This window comes from Cetorhinus maximus, chromosome 16 (assembly GCF_964194155.1).
Source record: "Cetorhinus maximus chromosome 16, sCetMax3.hap1.1, whole genome shotgun sequence".
Lineage (NCBI taxonomy): Eukaryota > Metazoa > Chordata > Chondrichthyes > Lamniformes > Cetorhinidae > Cetorhinus > Cetorhinus maximus.
The window spans coordinates 6,141,110-6,164,468 of NC_135894.1; the positions used below are offsets into that span (position 1 = coordinate 6,141,110).

Here is a 23,359-nt window from a genome sequence, read left to right on the forward strand (position 1 = left end):
TTTTCTCTCCCTCTGATCTCCAGACTGTGTAACAACTCTCTCACAGTTTCTTGTGCTAAGGATCTTGCCTCCGCTCTTAGTACAAACCAGTCACTGACAAACCTGGACCTCAGTAATAATAAACTGAAAGATTCTGGAGTGAAACTTCTGTCTGCAGCTCTGAGGAATCTAGGTAGTAAAATTCAGAAACTGAGTTTAGTACATAAGAACATAAGAAATAGGAGTAGGAGTTGGTCATTTGGACCCTCGATCCTGCTCTGCTATTCAATAAGATCATGGCTGATCTGCTTGTGTTTTGAATTTCACATTCCTATCTACTGCTGATAATCTTTGATTCCCTTGCCTAACAATAATCTATCCAGCCCCACCTTAAAAATATTCAATAACCCCGCCTCCACCATCTTCTGAGGCAGACAGATCTACAGTCTCACAACTGTCTGAGAGAAAACAAATTCTCATATCTGTCCTTAAATGAAAAACCCTAATTTTAAAAACAGTGACCCCGAGTTCTGGACTCACCCACAGGAGGAAAAATCTTTTCCATGTCCACCTCATCAAGACCATTCAGCATCTTATACACTTAAATCAAATCACCCCTCACGCTTTTAAACTCCAGTTGAAACAAGCACAGTCTTTCTAACCTTTCCTCACAAGACAACCCACTCATTCCAGGTATCAATCCAGGAAACCACCTATGAACTGCCTCCAACGCATTTACATCCTTCCTTAAATAAGGAGACCAAAACTACACACTATTCAAGATACGGTCTTACCAATGCCCCGTATAACTGAAGCATAACATCCCTACTTCTCTGTTCAATTCCCTTTAATAAAGGACAGCATTCCATTAGCCTTCTGAAATACTTGCTGTACCTGCAAACTAACTTTTTATGACTCATGTACTAGAACACCCAGATCCATCTACACCTCGGAATTCTGCTGTCGTTCTCTGTTTAAATAATATTCTACTTTTTTATTATTCCTGCCAATGTGAACAACTTCACATTTTCCCACGTTATAATCCATGTGCCAGATTTTTGCTCACTCAACTTATCTATATCCATCTGCAACCTCCTTCTATCCTCTTGACAACATACTTTCCAACCTATTCTTTGTATCATCTGAAAATTTAGTGACCGTGCCATCACTCCCTTCATGTAAATCATTGATGTAAATTGTAAAAAGCTGAGACCCCAGCACAGATCCCTGCGGGACTCCACTCGACACATCCTGCTTTTCGTAAAAAAGACCCATTTATACATCCTCTGCTTTCTGCCAGCCAACCAATCTCCTATCCATGCTAATATTTTAGCCCCTACACCACCAGCGTTTAAGATCCACAGTAACCTTTGGCATGGCACCTTATCAAACGCCTTCTGGATATTCAAGTACAGTCTGTCTACAAGCTCGCTTTATCCACAGTGCATATTACTCCTTCAAATAATTCCCAATAAACTGGTTAAATGTGGGCAGAATTTTCGGGTTGGCGAGCGTGGGTGGGGCCTGCTCACCATCACATAAAATGACGCACGGTGACATCGGACGGGAGTCTCAGCTTCACCGCGCGCTATTTAGATTTTCAGTTTGGCTGGTGAGCAGCCAAACTGTCAAAGGCCTATTGAGGTCATTAAGAAAGTAATGAAAGTAGTTCAGAATGCTGCCTGTCCAACCTTAAGGTTGGGGGGCAGGCAAAGAGTCCAGGTGGCCTCACATTTTTCATAAAACCTCATCCATGGGCGGGATGAGGTTTCATGAAGGGTTTATTAATTAAATAAAACATTTTTAAACATTTGATAAACACTGTCTCATGAGGGGAAATGTCGAAATAATTTTTTGTGTTAAATAAAAACTTTCATTCCACAATTAATCTCGGTGAGGCCGCTCTGTGCCTCAGGGAGATTTCTGCCTCTGTCACCCGCGCATGTGTGAAAGAGTGCAGGCCCCGACTCAGGGAATCCCTCCTCCCCACTCCCGCTGCCCCCACAGGGAGCGTTTAGCACTTCGGGGGCGTGCGTCACGCTGGGTGGGCTTTAATTGTCCGGCCCACGTAAAATGGCGGCACAGCCTCGATCTGGGGCACCCATCGGGATCGCGCCCGACCCCACGCAACCCCCATCCCATTCTGCCCATGATTTTCCTTTCACAAAACCATGCTGACTCTACCTGATTACCCGAGTTTTTCTCAGTGTTTAGCTATCACCCCCTTAATGATCAATTTTAACAACTTCCCCACCACAAATACCTATAGTTTCCTGTTTTGTGCCTTGCTCAAGGTTTTAAAGTTTCGGGTAATTTAATTTCAAAGTCTTAGTTATTTTTATTTATAGATCTACCTTAACTCCCACACCAGTCTAAGCCTGCACACTGTCCCTCCCACTGGGCACTTACCGTCCAATCAACGCACTGGCTTCCTGTGACGTCACAATCGCCTTTACCCCCCCACTGCTGCCTGACAGCAGCTGAAACGGTGCATTCCTCAGCTCCCGACTGCCCCCTGCAGCTCCGCTCCCACTCCCAGCAAGGTCGGCCGCTCTGCACTCCCTGGTCTTTATTTGTAGGCATTCCTCAGCTCCCGACTGCCCCTGCAGGTCCGCTCCCACTCCCAGCAAGGTACCAGACTGTGGAATTATGTTTATAATAACTGCATGTCTGATGCTGTAAAGTATTATGATTATCAGTAATAGTGTCACTAATAAACAATGCACATTATCATTACTACAAGTATTAGTGTTATTAGTAAACACCACGGATTTACTCTGATTCATGAAATGTTTCTCTCTCTGATCTCCAGCCGGATAGTAACAGCCTCACATATTCATAGCTCCCCTCTCAGCACAAATTGGGCACTGATGAGCCTGGACCTGAGTTACGACAAACTGCAAAATTCAGGGATAATACCTTTAAAAATCATTTAAAGTCATTCTCAAAGACATGATTCAGAATTAAAAACTCGACAAAACGATTATTGCTTCTACAATTCCCATGGTGGAATTTTATGGCCCCTCTCGCCAGCGGGATTTTCCAGACCTCACCGAAGTCAATGGATTGTGAACTGCCCATCCTATTTTACAGCCCCTCCCGTGCAGTAAAATTCCCCCCCATATTGTATTCTTACATTTTTAGCTTAGCTTAATTAGACATTCACATTATAGATCTTTAAACTAGAAAGCTTCTCAGTTTGTAATAAAAGTGTAAAACATTCACAAATATATTGGTAAGGCAGATAATAAACTATCAAAATGAATCAGCTATCACAGTCTGTGGCTCCCAATAACCCAACAGTAAAATTCAGAAACTGTGTGAGATGTTGTTTCTGATAACAGGATGTCGAACACTGTACGGTATCATTAGTATCAGTCATGGTGTCATCAACAACAACATCAACTTTCATTCATATAGCAGCTTTAATATAGTTAATTGTCCCAAGACACTTCACAGGAGTGTTATCGAACAGACTTGGGCAGCGTGGAAAATGAGATATTAGGACAGGCAACTAAAAGCCAAGTCAGGGAGGAAGGTTTTAACGAGAGTGTTAAAGGAGAAGAGAGGGGTAGAGAGGTGGAAGGAATGAGGAAGGGAAATCCAAAGCTTGGGGCTGAAGAGCTCAAGGCGCAGCTGCCAATGACAATAATTTCCATATTTAATAATCTGAAACATAAACACGTTGTTATTATTGGTATTGGGAATAGTGTTGTTTAAAATAAAACTTATTAATAGGCACATAATTAGCTTGGCAGCGAAGTTAAAGCCCAAGTAATAAAAGGGACTGTGACAGCATGGATATAAAGTTGTCTGAGTGACAGGAAACAGAAAATAGTTGTTAATGGTTGTTTTTCAGTTCGAGGAAGCAGACAGTGGAGCTCTCCACCGGTTGCTTCAGGACGAGCAGTATTACATTTCTTGATATATGTTAATGACTTAGACTTGGGTACACCTAAAAATGAGGCACCAAACTGGTGAAGCTACAACCCAGGATAACTTGCAGGCCAACTAATGGGAGAAGAACATGATCCCACAACCAACCGATAAGATCAATGTTTTGTACACCTGTCACATCCACTTGTGAATGGTGACGGGCGATTAAACAGCTCACTGGAGGAAAACACTCCACCAATATTCCAATCCTCAATGGGGGAGGCCAGACACGGCTGACGATTAATGGCTCAAACAGTCCAATTTAACTGGGTCAGACCCATTCATAGACCATTAAAGTTGGCTTTCCCCATATTAATTATTGTTACTCTGGACTGTTCTTTGTTTTATCCCATAGTCAGCTTAAACCTTATGATACATTGATCACTCCTTTAGACTTGATCCACTTGGCCCATCTCATTCCAAAGAATCATATCAAGCTGTGCATCCTTTCTCACACTGGAAACACTCTGCTGTAGAACAATTTCCTGGTCACTCTAGGAATTCTGGCCCCTCTCTGCCTGTCACATTAATACTATCCCAGTCTATATTTGGAAAATTAAAGTTCCCCATTATAACTACTCTATAATTTTTGCACCTCTCTGGAATTTCCTTGCAAATTTGTTCTTCTCCATCTTTCCCCTAGTTGGTAGTCTAGAGACTAGCAATGTAATTGCACCTTTTTTGTTCCATAGATCGAGCCATATAAATTCTGTCCTTGTCGTCTTTGGATCATCCCCTTACTCCAGCACTGAAATATTCTGCTTAATCATTCCAACCACCCCATTCCATTTTCTCCCTTTCCTATCTTTCCTGAATACCCTACATTCAGACCAATCTTATTTATCACACTCCATGCATTCACAAACATGCTCTGTAACGCTGATTTAGACTTTAGTGTCTTCTCCCTTACTCTGTACAGACTTAATAACTTATTATTTCCTACTCTAGTGCTATATATTTCTCGCAGTATTCCTTTGTATTCCTCTCTGTTATTACCTGCTGGTTCCCACACTCCTGCCAAGTTAGTTTAAACCCTCCCCAATACCAGGAGCAATTCACCGGGAACTCAGCTCCAGCTCTGTTTAGGTGCAATCCATCTGGCCTGTAGATGTCCCACCTCCCTCAGAGCTGCTTACAAAGTCCCAGCAATTCTAAATCCCTTTCCCCTGCACCATCTTTCCAGCCACTAATTCATCTGCTTACCCTCCTATTTCTGTGTTCACTTGTGTGGGATAGAAGGAGTTATCCAGAGATTACTGCTTTTCAGGCTGCGCTTGCTAATTTCTTACCTAGCTCCCTAACTTCAGTCAGCAGGGAAACAGTCTCAGTATAGGCTACTGAACTTTAAAGACTGATGCTTCACTTAAGGGGTTATGAATCTTTCGAATTCTCTATCCCAGAGGGTTGTGGATGCCCATCGTTGAATAAATAATTCTAAGCCTGAGATGGACAGGTTTTTGTTCCCTCATGGGATTGAGCAACATGGTGAGTGGGTGGGAAAGTGGAGTTGAAACCCTCGGTCATCCATGATCATATTGTCTGAGCAGGCTATTCCGGCTCCTATTTCTTTGTTCTTGTGCAGCACGACTTTGAGAATTTGTAGGCTTGGTCTCATATGTGGCAAATAACAAATCCACCACACAAGAGCCAGGCAATTACCATCTCCAACAAGAGAGAATCTAACCTCACCACCGCTCCACCACCACCTCCACCCACCTCCCAGCCCATAGAGGCTGGGAATTCTGCAGTGAGTAACTCACCTGCTGACACCCCAAAATCTCTTAACTATCTAGAAGGCCACAAGTCAGGAATATGAAGGAATGCTCTCCACTTGCCTGGATCAGTGCAGCCCTAACAACAATCAAGAAGCTCGACACCATCCAGGGTAAATGAGCATGCTTGTACAGAATCCCATTGACCAACTTAACATCCATTCCCTCCACCACCGACCCACATTGGGGCAGCCTCACACCAAGACTCCTTCAACAGCAAATTCCAAAACCGTGGCCTCTACCACCTGGAAGGACAAGGTCAGCAGATGCATCAGAAACTGCAAGTGCCCCTCGAAGTCACACACCATCCTGACTTGGAACTATATCACCGTCCCTGCACTGTCACCTGGTCAAAACGTGCAAGTGAAGCTTGAGATTCAACATACAGACGTGTTCCATATGAGTCTTTACTAAGACACCCATTTAATATAATTAATCTTCCACCTTGTGCAGCTCTGTTGCTGTTTCTTTGAATGTCTTTAACATTTCCCTTGAATCGTTAGCACATGAGGCAAAAATGCTGGAAATGAATTGACCTTATTCTGTGTTGTCCTTCCATTGTCACCCTTTGCAGGAGGCAGTGAACTGATAAAGGCCCAGTAATGTCCTTAAAATAATGGTGAAAGATTAATTTTGTGATGCACCATCTTAAAATTCATTGAAGACACATACACAGCAAGGTGATATGTCACAATAAAATATAGCCCTGTGAAACCCAAGTGCAATGAGATGAACCTTTTAAAGTGATGATGGGGGCTCTTACATTGCACTCCCCCTGCGCTGTCAGCTGAGGTGGAGGCAGGGTGCTGACCTTTCTCCTCCGAGGATTTCAATGACCATGGTGGTTGTCCTCTGGTTGCCTGAGGTCTGGAGGGCCCCAGCATACTGAGGGCCTCCTGCACAGATAGGCTCTGTTATCGTGGGTTTGTGAGGTGCTGGTGTTCCGGTCAGAGCAGTGGAGGACCCGCTGCCAAATCCAGGAGCACTCTGAGAGGAGCCCCCAGATGCTGCAAGCAGTCTCTCCTATACACTTTCAGGGCATACTGGACCCTCCCTGCTCACCTGAGGAGTCCGAGGACTTGGTGGTGACTCCAGTCACCTCACCCCCTCTCACCCAGCCATTGCTCATGGAGGTGGTGATGAGATGCAGGTCAGTGTGTATCTCCAATCGTTGGTCTGCTGGAGTGACTGTCCATCAAGGTCACCAATCTCTCAGTACAGGATGCCTAGGACACTCATGCCTGGGACAAAGCAATACTCATCGCTTGGATTAACTCCTAAAGCCTTTGTGTCTGGTTACACACAGCTTCTTTATGTTAACACACCTCATGCTGCAGTTCCAACATCTGCTACCTTGTTGAAGACGCTGGTGACATGTCATCAGCCTGAAGCTTGACATTGCCTTCCCTCCCAGATCCCTCCGAGTGTGAGTGACCTTGGCTATTACTGTCTCCATCAGCTGCTCGGGCGTGTCTGTGCTGTTCACCAGATTGTGACTCCTTTACTAATGGAATGTCACTATCTCCCGACGTGATAGTACCTGCACTGGTGGAGGGTGCGAGGGGAATAATGTGACGGTGCACCCTCTGAGGTCCACTTCTCGTCCTCAGAGGTGGATGGCTGTCACCCGGTCACAGCCCTCGATCTGTGAAAGAAAAAATAGTGTTTCTAGGGAAATGTTTGTTTTGTGCTCGCCAGAGGGTCTCCTGTGTCCATCCATTAGGGCACTCATTCTCTCAGCTCCACAACCCACCTCAACATCAGTGATTGCGCACCCTGCCTCCAGATCTCCCAGTTCATGTGTCTGAATTTCCATGGGTGGAAGGATGAGGAGACCTGGGGTACAGTGACCCATCTTGGCTCAGTCCCTCTCGTCAGCTGTTTTCATCTGCAAGCATAGAAATCTTCATGTAACTCGCCCATAAAAGAGACACACTAGCCTATACTGGTGGCAGCCTGACTGTCCCGCATGGCACCACATGCATGTCTCCTGCATGCAGCACTCATCAGCGTGCAACCCTTGATCTGTCTTCTGCCATTTCAGCTCTTCATTCAGTAACCAGGGCTCCCTCGCTGGTCCCTCCAGAGTTGCTGTGTTTGAAAGTACTGCTGGCTGCCTTTACAGATGGCGCCAGCATTGTCTGAACCGGGACGTCCCCCGTCTGCACCACCGAAGTGGAGGGCTCCTCCCACCTGTCAGCTCTGATGATATCGCATTGGTAACTCTGACTACCCTGACCCTCCGTCCAAACACCCACTTACAATCTGATCAGGCCTTCACCGTCTCCGGTAAAATTCCAGTCATTATCTTCAGCCCCATCACAAACTCCATTCCCAAGCCATTGACCATCCCAAGCCCCTCCCTAGCAACCCGGATAAGGACATGGGAATCTTGTGCTTTTGTTTTGTATCATCATCCTTTTTCATATTGTCCTTTCCTTGCAACCCTCCCATCCCCATTTCCCTGTTGCTTAAAACCTGCTGATTCGCTGATTTTTTTGTTCAATTCTAATGAAAGTGCATTGACAGAAACAGTTAACTCTTTTTCTCTCTGAACAGATATTGCCTGACCTGCTGAGAATTTCCAGCATATTCTATTTAGATTTCAGATTTACAACAACGATAGTATTTTGCCTTCTTGATAAATGGAAGTTGTTTCTTGAATTTCTCACTATATATTATTCTTGTCATTCATGGTCTTTAAAACACTGACTTTACCCTGATCCCTGTTATCTTTCTCCCTCTGATCTTCAGCCTGCGTCATAACAATCTCACAGCATCTTGTGCCGAGGATCTCGCCTCTGCTCTCAGTACAAACCGATCACTGACGGATCTGAAACTTGGTAATAACAAACTGGGAGATTCAGGTATGAAACCAATGTCTGAGGCTCTGAGGGATCCGGACTGTAAAATACAGAAACTGTGGTAAGTACAGACTGTGTGACATTGTGTTTATAATAGCAGAATAGTAAACAAAACAATGTCAGCACTGTTACTGGTATAATAAATAAATGCTGTCCAATTTTATTAGTGCCAGTGATAAAGTTATTAATTTTTGAGTAAATCTACATTTACTCAGATTCATGTTATTTCTGTCTCTAATCCAGTCCATGGGATGTCAGTCCCACAGATAGATGTGCTGAGAGTGCGGGGGAATAAAGTGATGATTCACCCTCTGAGGACCCCTCCTCCTCCCCAGAGGTGGACGGCTGGCCCCAGGTCACAGAAGTCCTTGATTTGCGAGAGCGAGAATAGTGAATAGAGGGAAATGCATATTAAAACACATCCTTCAGATTATTGTTTGTGACCAGTGATGGACAAATGAACAAGATGTTTTGTGGTCAGCAGAGGCTCTCCTGTGTCCATCCATTAGAGCACTTATTCTCTCAACTCCACAACGCACCTCAACATCAGTGATTGACCGCCCTGCCTCCAGATCTCCCAGTTCATGTGTCTGAATTTCCATGGGTTAAAGGTTGAGAAGATCTGGGACACAGCGACCCATCTTGGCTCAGGCCCTCTCGCCAGCTGTTTCATCTGCAAGCATAGAAATCTTCATGTAACTCGCCCATAAAAGAGACACACTAGCCTATACTGGTGGCAGCCTGACTGTCCCGCATGGCACCACATGCATGTCTCCTGCATGCAGCACTCATCAGCGTGCAACCCTTGATCTGTCATCTGCCATTTCAGCTCTTCATTCAGTAACCAGGGCTCCCTCGCTGGTCCCTCCAGAGCTGTTGTGTTTGAAAGTACTGCTGGCTGCTTTTACAGATGGCGCCAGCATTGTCTGAACCGGGACGTCCCTTGTCTGCACCCCCGAAGTGGACGGCTCCTCCCACCTGACAGCTCTGATAATATCGTATTCGTAACTCTGACTACCCTGACCCTCCGTCCAAACACCCACTTACAATCTGATCAGGCCTTCATTGCCTCCGGTAAAATTCCAGTCATTATCTTCAGCCCCATCAGAAACTCCATTCCCAAGCCATTGACCATCCCAAGCCCCTCCCCAGCAACCCGGATAAGGACATGGGAATCCTGTGCTTTTGTTTTGTATCATCATCCTTTTTCATACTGTCCTTTCCTTGCCACCTTCCCATCCCCATTTCCCTGTTGCTTAAAACCTGTTGATTCGCTGATTATTTTTTTTTCAATTCTAATGAAAGTGTATTGACAGAAACATTAAACTCTTTTTCTCTCTGAACAGATATTGCCTGACCTGCTGAGTATTTCCAGAATATTCTATTTCGATTTCAGATTTACACCAACGTTTTACCTACTAGATCAATGGAAGTTGTTTCTTGAATTTCTCACTATATATTATTATTGTCATTCATGGTCTTTAAAACACTGACTATACACTGATCCCTGTTATCTTTCTTCCTCTGATCTTCAGCCTGTGTTGTAACGATCTCACAAGTTCTGCTGTCGAGGATCTCGCCTCTGCTCTCAGTACAAACTGGTCACTGACGGATCTGAGCCTTGATCATAATAAACTGGGAGATTCAGGGGTGAATCTATTGTCTGAGGCTCTGAGGGATCCGGACTGTAAAATACAGAAACTGGGGTAAGTACAAACTGTGTGAGATTGTGTTTATAATAGGATAGAAAACTAAACAATGTCAGCCCTGTTACTGATATATTAAATGAACGCTGTCCAATTTTACTAGTGCCGGTTTTAAAGTTATTAATTAAAAAAATCTACATTTACTCTGATTCATGTAATTTCTGTCTCTAATCCCATCTATGGGATGTCAGTTCCACAGATGATTCTGCTGAGGGTGCTGGGGAATAAAGTGATGGTGCACCCTCTGAGGACCCCTCCTCCTCCTCAGAGGTGGGCTGTCCCCCGGTCACAGGAGTCCTTGATTTGTGAGAGCGAGAAGAGTGATTCGAGGGTAATGCACATTACAACACACCCTTCAGATTATTGTGTGTGAACAGTGATGCACACATGAACACGATGTTTTGTGGTCACCAGAGGCTCTCCTCTGTCCATCTATTTAAACACTCTCTCTCCCAGCTCCCTAACCCATCTCACCATCAGTAATTGCCGCCCAGCCTCTAGGCTTCCCAGCTCCAGCGCTTCACCTTCCATCAAAGTCCGGAATGAGCCTAAGCTGGTGCAGCTTGACTGTCCATCATGACACCACAGGGATGGGTCCTGCATGGAGCCATTTGGTCATCACAAATCAACTCTGACTGGGCCCTCCAGAGAGGCTGACATGTCTCTAACAGCCAATGCTGCTGCCTGGGCATTGCCAGTGGCTGGGAGGGAATGACCTTTCTACCAATTTCACTTTCATCATAAGCCATAAGTGAAGTTGTAAGCTTCACCCTGTGTGCAGCACTCACGGCCATTATCCTCATCCCCACCACAAACTCCATCCCCTGATCACTGATGTTCCATGTCCTCTAGCAATCCCGGGCAAGGACTTGGGGATACGGTGGATGTGTCTTGCAAGCAGGGAAATTATCCCTTTGAGGTCGTGACCCTAGCATTACAGCGAATATGACGTGGTTCAACACCCAATAGAACAATTGGGACGTTAATGGGTTTAATTTCCCGCTTCATCATCCGCGGGAGCTCTTCAACGTTTGCGCGTGCCCGCCAAGCGAAATATGGCACGAGTGCGCGATGACGTCAGGACGCTCGTCCGACATCATCTCGCCCGATTCCCCGCCTGCTTGAGCCAGGCACGCGCCCGCCTGCGGGACTCTGGGCTCTGTTTCTCCCTTCACAGATACTGTCTCCCAGGCTGACTATTTACAGAACTTTCCTTTATAGTTCACATCCACAGCATCAATTATAGATTGCTTTTATGTTTGAAGTTGTGTTTCTTGAATGTTTCACACTGCATATTATTATTTTAATTAGTTACATTCTTTGAAAAAAACTGGAAATTTATTCTGATTCCTGTTATTTTTTCTCTCTCGAACCCTCCCCCCACCCCCTAGTCTATGGGGCAACAATCTGACAGATTCTTGTGCTGAGGATCTTGCCTCTGTTTTTAATCGCTCACTGACAGATCTGGACCTGACTGCTAACGAACTGGGAGATTCAGGAATGAAACGACTGTCTTTAGCTCTGAGGAGACCGGACTGTAAAATACAGAAACTGGAGTAAGTACCAAACAGTGTGAGATTGTGTTTAGAATAACTGAATATTTAACAATATATTTGTGCACTGTTACTAGTATTAAAAAACACTGTCCATTATTATTAGTGTGAGCTGTGAATAAAAGGAAACATTTAGTTTGATTCATGTTCTTTCTCTCTCTGAACCCTAGGCTATGGGATGCCAGTCCCAAAGATCTTTGTATCTCGGGTGTAGGGGAATATTGCGAGGTCTCCCCTCCTCCTCTGAGTTGGGTGTCTGTCCCCGGTCACTGTGGCCATTAATTTGCGAAAAAGAAAAAAGTGATGAGATGGCAAAAGTGAGGAAAAGGTCCTGGGGTCGCTCTGTTAATAACTGATGACATTAGCACAGTAGTCAGAGCTGACCTTAGTTCAGAAGATCAAGATGTAGAATTAGTTTGAGTAGAAATAAGAATTAGCAAAGGTAACATATCACTTTTTTATTCAATCGTGGGATCCAGGCATCACTGGCTAGGCCAATATTAATTGCCCATCCTTAATTGTCCTTGGAAAAGTTGTGGTGAGCTGCCTTCTTGAACCACAGCAGTCCATGTGGGAGTAGCTTATAGGCCCCTAATACCTTCACACTTTCGGACAGAATACACAGAAAAAAACATGTGCGCCTGTAAGAATGGTGCTGCAATAACTGCGGGTTATTTTAATCTTCATACATGTTGGATGAAGCAGAATGGCAAAGGTTTCCTGGAAGATGAGCTCGTAGAGTGTATTCAAGACAACTTCTTAGTCAGTATATCCTAGTACCCACCACAGAACGGCTATTTTAGACCTGGGAATGTTCAATGAGACTGGATTAATTAATGACATCTTAGTAAAGATGCCTATAATTAGCATAGTATGAGAGCAAGTTAGAAGTATAAAACCTGATAAAGGTTCTCCAAATATTTATATAGGAAATGAGAACTAAAGTGTGCACAGGTTTCTTCGAGAATGAGGCTGGGAAATTAATATTGGGAAAGGAGGAAATGGCAGAAGTGTTGAACAGGCAATTTGTGTCCCCCTTCACTGCAGAATACACAAGAAACATCCCAAGAATACTTGGAAATCAAGAGGTAAAAAGAAAGGAGGAACTTAAAACAATCAGCGTTCCGAGGGAAAAGGTATTAAGGAAACTATTAGAACCAAAGATTGACAAGTCCCTTCACTTGATGGCTTTCATCATAGGGTCTTAAAGGAAGTGGCTGCAGACAGAGTAGATGCATTGATTGTGATCTTCCAAAATTCCCTAGATTCATGGAATGTCCAGCAGATTTGAAATCACATGGGGAGAATGTATTAGATTTCTTTGAGGAAGTAACATGAAAATTGATAAAGGAGAATCTGTAGATTTGGTGCACTTGGATTTCCAAAAGCAATTTGATAAGGTGTGACATTAAAGATATAAAAGATAACAAGATAAGATTTTGTAATATAGGTAGTAGCATATTAGTATGTATAGATGATTGATTAGCTAACAACAAACAGAGAGTTGGGGTAAAGGGTCATTTTCGGTTTGGCAAACTGCTACTAGTGGAGTGACACAAAGGTCAGTGCTGGGGCCTCAAATACCTGTGTAAATTACTTGGGTGAAGGAACTGAATGCATGGTAGCTAAATTTGCTGATGGCGCAAAGGTAGGAAAGTAACTTGTCAAGTGGACATAAAGAGTCTATTAAGGGATTTAGAGGTGAAGTGAATGGGCAAAAAATTGGCAGATGGAGTTTAATGTGGGACAATGTGAATTTGTCCTCTTTGGCTGTAAGAATAAAAAAGCAGTGTCTTACCTGAATGGATAAAGACTGCAGACTGTACGGTACTGAGGGATCTGGGAGCCCCAGTCCATGAATCGCTAGGCATGCAGTGGAGCAAGTGATTAGGGAGACAATTGGTCTGCTGGCGTTTCTGTGGATGCTGTGGCTGAAGCAGTTCCAACGACTGTCTAGTAAACCGAAGATCCTGAGTGTGAATCTCAGTGGTGCCTTTACCCCAATTTCCATTCAAGGCTTTGAAATGTGATGTGTTTGCAACAAAAATACTTTGATGCACAAAAACCCAGCAACCAAAGTGTCCCAACGGAAGAAATCAAGAATTGTATTAGATCAAGGGAAGAGATGTATAAAGTTGCCAGAAAAAGGAAAGCCTGAGAATTGGGAACATTTTAGAAATCTGCCGAGGAGGACATAGAAATGGAATAAGAAAGAAAAGATAGAATATGAGAGTAAACTAGCAAGTGACAAAAAAACTGATTGTAAATGCTTATGTAGGTATGTAAAAAGGAAAATATTAGTAAAAATAAATGTGGTTCCATTTCAAGCAAAGTCAGGAAAATTTACAATGCGGAATAAGGAAATGGCAGAGAAATTAAACAAATACTTTGTGTCTGTCTTCACAGAGAAAAATACTAAAAAATCGCTCAGAAATAAAGGAGAATCAAGGGACTAGTGTAAACGAGGAACTGCAAGATATTAATATTTGTTAAAAAAAAAGTATTCGAAAAATTACTGGGACCTAAAATAGATAAACCCCCTGAACCTGATGTTCTACATCCCAGATTGTTGAAGGAAGTGGCTGCAGAGATAGTAGATGCGTTGTTGATCATATTTCAAAATTCTGTAGCCTCTGGAATGGTTTCTGCAGATTGGAAGGTGGGAAATATAACCCCGTTGTTTAAGAAAGGAGGTAGAGAGTAAACTGGGAACTAGAGATCTGTTAGCCTGACATAAGTAGCTGGGAAAATGCTAGATTCTGCAATAAAGGATGTGATAATAGAACAGTTAGAAAATAATGGTAGCATTGGGCAGATTCAACATGGATTTATGAAAGGGAAATCATGTTTAACATGCTTGTTGGGGTTTTTGAGGATGCAGTCAGCAGAATAGATAAGGGGAGACCCGTGGATGTGCTACAGTGAGGTAGCACAAGGATCACAGCCGCAGCTATACACAATCTATATCAATGATTTGGACGTGGGGATCAAATGTAATATTTAGATGTTTGCGGGTGACTGGAAATTAAGTGGAAGTGTGAGTTGTGAGGAGGATGCAAAGATGATTCGATGGGATCTGGAGAGGATAAGAGATTGGCCAAAATTTGGCAGATGGAATACAATATGGAGAAATGTGAGGTTATCCAAATTGGCTGGAAATAACAAATACAGACATTTGTTAAATGGTGCGAGACTGGGAAGCGTTGATCGTCCAATGTATTTCAATGTCCTTGTTCATGACTCACTTAAAGCTAACATGCAGGTACAGCAAACAGTTAAAAAGTTAAATGGTATGTTGGCTTTTATTACAAGTGTATTTGAGTTTAGGAGTAAAGATGTCTCAGTGCCTTGGTGAGATGGCAACAGGAGCATTCTATGCAGTTTTTGTCTTCCTACCTAAGGAAAGATATACTTGTCTTAAACTGAGTGCAATGAAGGTTCCACTAAAATAATTCCTGGAGCAATGCGTGCTGAGTAAAAATTAAATAGACTGGACCTCTATTCTCTTGAGTTTAGAAGAATGAGAGGTGATCTCATTCAGGCATACAAAATTCTTACAGAGATTGACAGTGTAGATGCAGGTAGGAGGTTGCCCCAGGCTGGGGGTGTCTAGAACCAGGGGTCGCAGTCTCAGAATAAGGGGCAGGCCATTTAGGCCTGAGATGTGCAGGAATCTCTTCACTCAGAGGGTGGTGAATATTTGGAATTCACTGCCCCAGAGGAGGCTCAGTCATTTAGTATGTTCAAGACTGGGATTTATAGATTTCTACACACTGAAAGCATCATGGAACATGGGATTAATAAAAGGAAATGTTGTTGAAGTGGAAGATGAACCATGATCTCAGTGAATGGCGGAGTGGGCTCTAAGTGCTGAATCGCTGGCTCCTGCCCCAATTTCATATGTTTTTATTGCAAGGGGAGTGCATTGTAAAAGTAGGGACGTTTTGCTGCAGCTAAACAGGGCCTTAGTCAGACAGCATCTGGAGTAAACTATACAGTTTTAGTCTATTTAGTTAAGAAAGGGTAAAATTGCATTAGAACCAGTTCAGAGAAGGTTCACTCGACTGATTGATGGGATGAAGGGGTTTATTTTATGATGAAAAGTTAAGCAGATTGGGCTTATACACGTTGGTGTTCAGGAGGCTGAGAGGTGATCTTATTGAACACAGAAGATCCTGAGGGGACTTGATAGGGTTTGTGCTGATAGGATTTTTCCTCTTGTGGGAGGAGAACTTAGGGACACTGTTTTAAAAAATAGCGGTCTCCCATTTAAGACTCAGATGAGAAGAAATTTAGTTAGTCTGTGGAATTCTCTTCCCAAGAGGCGAGTGGAGGCTGGGTCATTAAATATATTCAAGGCTGAGTTAAGGTAGATTTTTGATTGACAAGAGAATTGAGGGTTACGCAGACCAACAGGAAAGCTGAGTTCAGGCCAGAATCAGATCAGCCAGAATCGGATCAGCCATCATCTTATCAAATGACGGAGAAGGCTTCGGGGCTGAATGGCCTACTCCTGCTCCTAGTTATTCTGTTCTTATTCCAACACGTTCTTCAGACTACAATCTGTGGCCAGTGATGGATAGAGAAGTATTATGTTTTGTGGACCCCAGAGGCTCTCCTGTGCCCGTTCACTAGGCCACTCGATCTCTCAGCTCCACCAACCATCCGCCCTGCCTTCAGGACTCCCAGCTGCAGCACTTCATCTTCCATTGGTGTAAGGATGGCAAGATCTGGACGCCAGCACTCTTAGTGGCTCCTTCCCTGACATCATGTGCTCTCTTCTAAAAGCACATCCATTTCTATGGTTACTCACCCATCAAAGGTACACATTAGTCTATGCTGATGTCAGCCTGGCTGTCCATCATTTCACCACAGAGATGCCTCCCGCATGTGGACACTCAGTCTGGGCAGTGCAGGGTCAACTCTCACTGGCCAGGGCCTTCCACAGAGAGGCTGACATGTCTCTGACAGTCAATGCTGCTTCCTGGGCATCCTTAGTCACGTATAAGGCTGTACGTTTAACATTGGTGCTGCACTCACCCTGCCAGAACACATCAGGACTTTGATCCTTTTGTGTCACTACAACCACGTGCCCCACACCTGCTCACCCCCTCGGCAATCTCTACCCAGGCTTGCTTGGATTGAATGGGCCGATCTCCTCCTCCTGTCCTGAGGGAACAAGACCTCCCTCCGAGCCCGAGCAGTCTGGGGAAGCGCCTCCAGGGAGACATCAGTAAACCAGGGATGTTGCCTTCATAGCTTCCAGCAAGATCACAGCCATTATCCACAACCGAGCAGTGACGGTGGATAGGCAATGGCAAACATTCAAAGAGCACGTGGGTCAACTGCAACAATTGTTTATTCCTGGCATGCGCAGAAGTAAAACAGGAAGGGTGGACAAACCATGGCTTACAAGGGAATTTAGAGACAACATTAAATAAAAGGAAAAGGCATACAAATTGGCCAGAGGAAACTACAGACCTGGGGATTGGGAGCAGTTTAGAATCCAGTAATGAAGGGCCAAATAATTGTTTAAGAAGAGGAAAATATAGCATGAGAGTAAGCTTGCGGGGAACATAAAAACTGACTGTAAAAGTTTCTATAGGTATGTGAAGAGAAAAAAATTGGTGAAGACAAATGTAGGTCCCTTACAGTCAAAAACAGGGCAATTTATAATGGGGAACAAAGAAGTGGCCGCCAATTAAATACATACTTTGGTTATGTCTTCACAAAGGAGGACACAAATAACATACCAGAAATGTTGAGGAACTCAGGGTTTAGTGAGAGGGAGGAACTGAAAGAAATCGGTATTGGTAGGGAAATGGGTTGGGGAAATTGATGCGATTGAAAGCCGATCAATCCCTAGGGCCTGATAATCTACATCCTAGAGTACTTAAGGAAGTGGCCCCAGAAATAGTGGATACATTGGTGGTCATCTTCCGAGATTCTATAGACTCTGGAACAGTTCCTACAGATAGGAGGGTAGCTAATGTAACCCCACTATTTAAAAAGGGAGGTAGAGAGAAAACAGGGAATTATAGACCAGTCAGCCTGACGTCGGTAGTGGGGAAAATTCTAGAGTCCATTATAAAAGATTTAATAGCTGAGCACTTGTAAAACAGTGGCAGAATCGGACAGAGTGAGCATGGATATACGAAAGTGTAATCATGTTTGACAAATGTACTGGAATTTTTTGAGGATGTAACTGGTAGAGTTGATGAGGGGGAGCCAGTGGATGTGGTTTATTTGGATGTTCAGAAGACTTTCGATAAAGTCCAGCCTAAGAGATTAGCATGTGAAATGAAAGCACATGGGATTGGGGGTAGTGTATTGAGATGGATAGAAAACAGGTTGACAGACAGGAAACAAAGAGTAGGAATAAACATGTATTTTTCCGAATGGCAGTGGGGTACCGCAGGGATCGGTGCTGGACCACAACTATTCGCAATGTATAATAATGATTTAGATGAGGGAACTAAATGTAATATATCCAAATTTGCAGATGACACAAAGCTAGGTGGGAGGGTGAGCTGTGAGGAGGATGTGGAGATGCTTCAGTGTGATTTGGACAAGCTGAGTGAGTGGGCAAATGTATGGCAGATGCAGTATAATGTGGATAAATGTGAGGTTACCCACTTTGGTAGCAAAAACAGGAAGGCAGATTATATACGAAATGGCTATAAATTGAGAGAGGGGAATGTGCAGCGATACCTGGGTGTCCTCGTACACCAGTCGCTGAAGGTAAACATGCAGGTGCAGCTGGCGGCAAATAAACTAAATGGTATGTTGGCCTTCATAGCCAGAGGATTCGAGTACAGGAGCAGGGATGTCTTCCTGCTATTATACAGGGCCTTGGTGAAACCACACCTGGAGTATTGTGTGCAGTTTTGGACTCTTTATCAGAGGAAGGATATTCTTGCTATAGAGGGAGTGCAGCAAAGGTTTACCAGACTGATTCCTGGGATGGCGGGACTGACATATGAGGAGGAATTGGGTCGGTTAGGATTATATTCGCTAGAGCTCAGAAGAATCAGGGGCGATCTCAAAGAAAGCTATCAAATTCCAACAGGACTTGACAGGGTAGACTCAGGAAGGATGTTCCGGATGGTAGGGGATCCAGAACCAGGGGTCACACTCTGAGGATACGGGATAGACTATTTAGGACTGAGATGAGAAATTTCTTCACCCAGAAATTGGTGAGCACTACCACAGAAAGTAGTAGAGGCCAAAGCATTGCATGTGTTGAAGAAGGAGTTAGATATAGCTCTTGGGGCGAAAGGGATCAAAGGATATGGGGAGAAAGCGGGAGCAGGATATTGAGTTGGATGATCAACCATGATCATAATGAATGGTGGAGAAGGCTCGAAGGGCCGAATGGCCTACTCCTGCTCCTAGTTTCTATGGTTCTATGTTTAACTCTGTTTCTCTCTTCACAAATACTTGCCTGATCTGCTGAGTATTTCCAGTATATTATATTTATATTTAATTTGCAGCATTAATAGTGTTTTCTTTTTCCTTTATAAATGGATGTTGTGCTTTTGGAATGTCTCTTACTGTATATTATTAATAGTATTCGTTAAAACTCTGTGGATTTACCCTGATTCCTGTTATTTTTCTCCCCCTCTTCCTTAGTCTATGGGGTAACCGTCTCACTGATTCTTGTGCCGAGTATCTCGCCTCCCCTCTCGGTACAAACCGGTCACGGACGGATCTGAACCTGGTATACAACCGCTTCACAGACCAATCTGTCCCCGCTTTCAGCCGACTCATCCTGACCTGTAGGACTCCAAATCAGATCAAGTGAGTGTTTGTGTTACTTTTTAGTGTAATAATTAAAATATAAATGGGATTTAAAATATAAATGGTCCTGAATCTATCAAACAGCAGCAATGAAAAGCGGATTGCCGCTGCTCGACAAGATTCTCCCAAACTGAAACTGCTTCATTTTCCTCCCGGGACCTTCAGCAGTGACCCCCCCGCCCCGGGGAGCTCCACCCGAGCAGAGTCTAGTCGGGTCAGGGGAGAGTGGTGGGGTCGGCGGGGTAAGGCGGTCAGGTGGACGGCCAATTGGGCTGGGTCAGCGGCGTTGTTGGGTCGGGCTGTAGAGCCGGGGGTTTAGTCAGATTTGGTCAAGGACAGATTTGGGAGGGTCAGGAGGTAGTCGGGTTGGCGGGGGTGTTTGGAGGGGTTAATCGGGTAGTGTGGGTGTAGTATGATGGTCAGTGGGGGGGGGTGGGGGTGGTTGGAGGGTTTAATCGGGTTGTGTGGGTGTAGTATGATGGTCAATGGGGGGTGGGGGTGGTTGGAGGGGTTAATCGGGTAGTGTGGCTGTAGTATGATGGTCAGTGGGGGGTGGGCGTGGTTGGAGGGGTTAATCGGGTAGTGTGGGTGTAGTATGATGGTCAGTGGGGGGTGGGGGTGGTTGGAGGGGTTAATCGGGTAGTGTGGGTGTAGTATGATGGTCAGTGGGGGGTGGGGGTGGTTGGAGGTGTTAATCGGGTAGTGTGGGTGTAGTATGATGGTCAGTGGAGGGTGGGGGTGGTTGGTGGGGTTAGTCGGGTAGTGTGGGTGTAGTATGATGGTCAGTGGGGTGTGGGGGTGGTTGGAGGGGTTAATCGGATAGTGTGGGTGTAGTATGATGTTCAGTGAGAGGTGGGGGTTGGAGGGGTTAATCGGGTAGTGTGGGTGTAGTATGATGGTCATTGAGGGGTGGGGGGTGGGTGATTGGGGGATTCGGTTGTAGAGTTACCCGGGTATTAGACCGGGTTTTGCAGTCTAACATTTCTTGGGTAACTACCCGGGTAAGTCCTGTGGATTTGTCCCAAGTCTCCGATTCTAACCCAGAGTCAGAGACATTCACACAGGGTCCCGGGCAGCAGGGGTATTGCCCAGTGCGAATTTAAACCTCTGGGGCAATTCCCACGTAGGCCCGCGGGTCAGGACATCCCAGGGACCCGCTGCCAATCTTCAGCCATATGTCTGGTCTCTGCTGACCCAGTGAGCAGGAGATTTGGCCCATTAACTCCAGTCTCCCTGTTATTGACACTGTTGTTCAATATGTTTATTCCTGTTTAATCTTTAATCTCTTTCAGGCTGTGGGACAATCAGTTCAGTCCAAATGGAGAAAATCAGCTGAAGGTGCTGCAGGGAACCAGATCTGGACTGAGAGTGAGATGCGAACCTTAGGATTGAAAAACATTCCTGTTCTCATTATAGGAACATTTTTAACCGAATTTCTCTCCCTCCCTTTTAACCGGCCGCGCTCCAGGTTTAAAGGGTCTATTGGCCCTTTTCCAGTTTCCAGCTCGAGCTGAGTGAGCGTCATCTCCCATTGTGACGTCAGAGGCCCAGCCACAGGGTCACGAGACTCAACTGCCCGGCCCCACAGGCGCTACTTCTTGCAGGATATCCGGGTCTGAATGTTCCCCAATGGGGCACTGGGGAAATGTACAGACAGGGAGAGCCCAGGGTGGGGATCAGTCTGGGCTGCAGTGGGACATTGACAATTACACTCAGTATTCCTGGGATTGGGGGTAAAGCCCCTAGGGCTCCCGCTCAGTATCGCTGCCCAGTGACCCTGCTGGGAAGTGAACCTGTGTGGGTTCAGGGTGGGTACAGGGTCTGTTCAGCTGGGATAGATCCTACTGTCCAATAGAGACAAACACCCACTGCATGGGGTGTCCCAGAGAGAGTATCCTATTGGGGAGGTTCCAGAGGATTCTGTAACCGAGGGATTGGACTGAAAGTATCAATGCTTTTCTGTCGTCCCTAAGAAAGAAATCATCAGTTGTTGAAACAATGTGTTGAATTTAGACTCTGCCCTATTGATATTGCTGTAATTTACACACAGAAGGGTGAGTTTCTAAACAGCTGGAATGACAAAGAGGGCTGGAGTGTGTCAAATAAAGATGGTGACCTGGTAAATTCACCCACCCGCTCAAAGAGTAACAAGTTGTGGAAGTTAAGTGATCCAGTGGAAACTACACTGCAGTAAATGGACAGGATCCATGTAGGGACCCACAGCCTGAACCTCTGCGGGCCGAATGCATGGATTGTGGTCTAAACACAGAGCAGGATCGCCAGTATTTAAACAGAGAGAAGATAGTTTGATGTTCTGGGTCAGGTTCCTTAAGATGTAACTTTGTTGGATTGATATTATTTTCCAGATACTGATGGGCCTGTTGTACATTACATTATTTCCTGATTTACTTTACATTCCCCATCATATACAGTTTGTTTATTCTCCCCTCACTCTGGTACAATAAATTGTGAAGTTTTACTGTATTCATCAGGCTTCAAATAATCAAGGAAGGGAACCAATAATTTGAAATCAGTAATTACCAGATTCGAACAACAGGCTCACACAAGAAAGATGATCTGGTATTAGATATCTCCTGGGGCCACAGACTGACAGATCAAGGGACAGAGAGATAAGACTCTATGGTTTAATGTAAGGAATCAACTCAGAAATGTCAACATAATCACCATGCAGTAATGAGAGATTAATACTGATACAGTGGAAAGAACAGGTAACAGGGACAAAAAAACACACTTTGTAAAGGCTTTTACACATTTTTATGGTGTTGTCACCGACACCCAATTAACGCTCATAGCCCACAAATTGCAATGAGATAAGTGGCCCATTTAATGGAGTCGATTTCAACTATCAGGGGTGGATTGTGTATTGGGTTATGTTGCTGGACAAACAATCCAGGGGTTTTGCTGATAACCTAGAGAACATGAGTTCAGATGAAAGTTTGAGAATTTTAATTCAGTTTAACAGAAGCTGGATTTTAAATAGAAACTGTTGTCATTGATCATTAATCTGCCCGAGTGTTTGTAAAGGAAACGGGCTGTCCTTATCTGGCCTGTTTTGTCTCTGACTCCAGACTCTCCAATGTGATTGACTGTCATGTTCGCGGCCTCTGAAGTGCCCGAGTATTCCGCATAGTTTTATCAAACAGTCACATCGATCATTCTAGGAGATGCCCCAACAGCGACATCTCAGAGTAATTTGAGTCGACAATTACAGTGAATTCACCAGCAACAGCCACAGCTGGGAAGTGGGTGGAACTTGTCACTCGGGTGTAAAACTGGTGTTTCAGATTCTTGAAATGGAAATTGAAAGGTTTCTGTGAGGCCGCTGATTTCTAATGCCAGTTTCTCACCAGAGGAGCAAGTTGGGGGATTAATGTTCATGCAGACACCGGTGAGCTCCCCATATCTTCTTGTACTAGAGCGGCTGGGATGTGTTGTATCCACTGGAAAAGACAGAGAGCGCCAGGGATTCACACATCATCGGGGAAAGCAACAAACAATGGAAAAGAGAATCGGGCCGAGTCCAAAAAACCCGGACGATTTACTATATACCCCGTTATGTGCAAAATCCCAAGACAAACCTCTTCTCCAATCAACAGTATTAGATCGACAGACTACGGAATGGATGAATTAGATTCCTGAATGGTTCTTAAATGAATCTCCCCAATCTGATCTAAACTATAATTTTATAATCAGTGATCTACTGAATACTTTTTGACGGTGATAGACTG

The 23,359-nt window shown here is 44.5% G+C and overlaps 2 protein-coding genes across 2 annotated transcripts in view; both read left to right on the forward strand.

The window, feature by feature from the left end:
• The window catches only part of LOC144691319 (NACHT, LRR and PYD domains-containing protein 3-like), a 48,128-nt gene extending 27,086 nt beyond the window's left edge, over window positions 1-21,042 (forward strand). Inside the window, 9 exon segments of the mRNA XM_078559321.1 lie at window positions 24-223; window positions 2,806-2,916; window positions 7,519-7,533; window positions 7,961-7,976; window positions 8,442-8,612; window positions 10,087-10,257; window positions 11,649-11,813; window positions 19,443-19,610; window positions 20,903-21,042. Of these exon segments, the coding sequence (XP_078415447.1) occupies window positions 24-223; window positions 2,806-2,916; window positions 7,519-7,533; window positions 7,961-7,976; window positions 8,442-8,612; window positions 10,087-10,257; window positions 11,649-11,813; window positions 19,443-19,610; window positions 20,903-20,996 (1,111 nt within the window). The 3' untranslated portion in view covers window positions 20,997-21,042.
• LOC144692027 (scavenger receptor cysteine-rich domain-containing protein DMBT1-like) overlaps window positions 1-23,359 on the forward strand; it is a 646,815-nt gene that overhangs the window by 487,572 nt on the left and 135,884 nt on the right. The gene's annotated exons all lie outside the window — the stretch shown is intronic.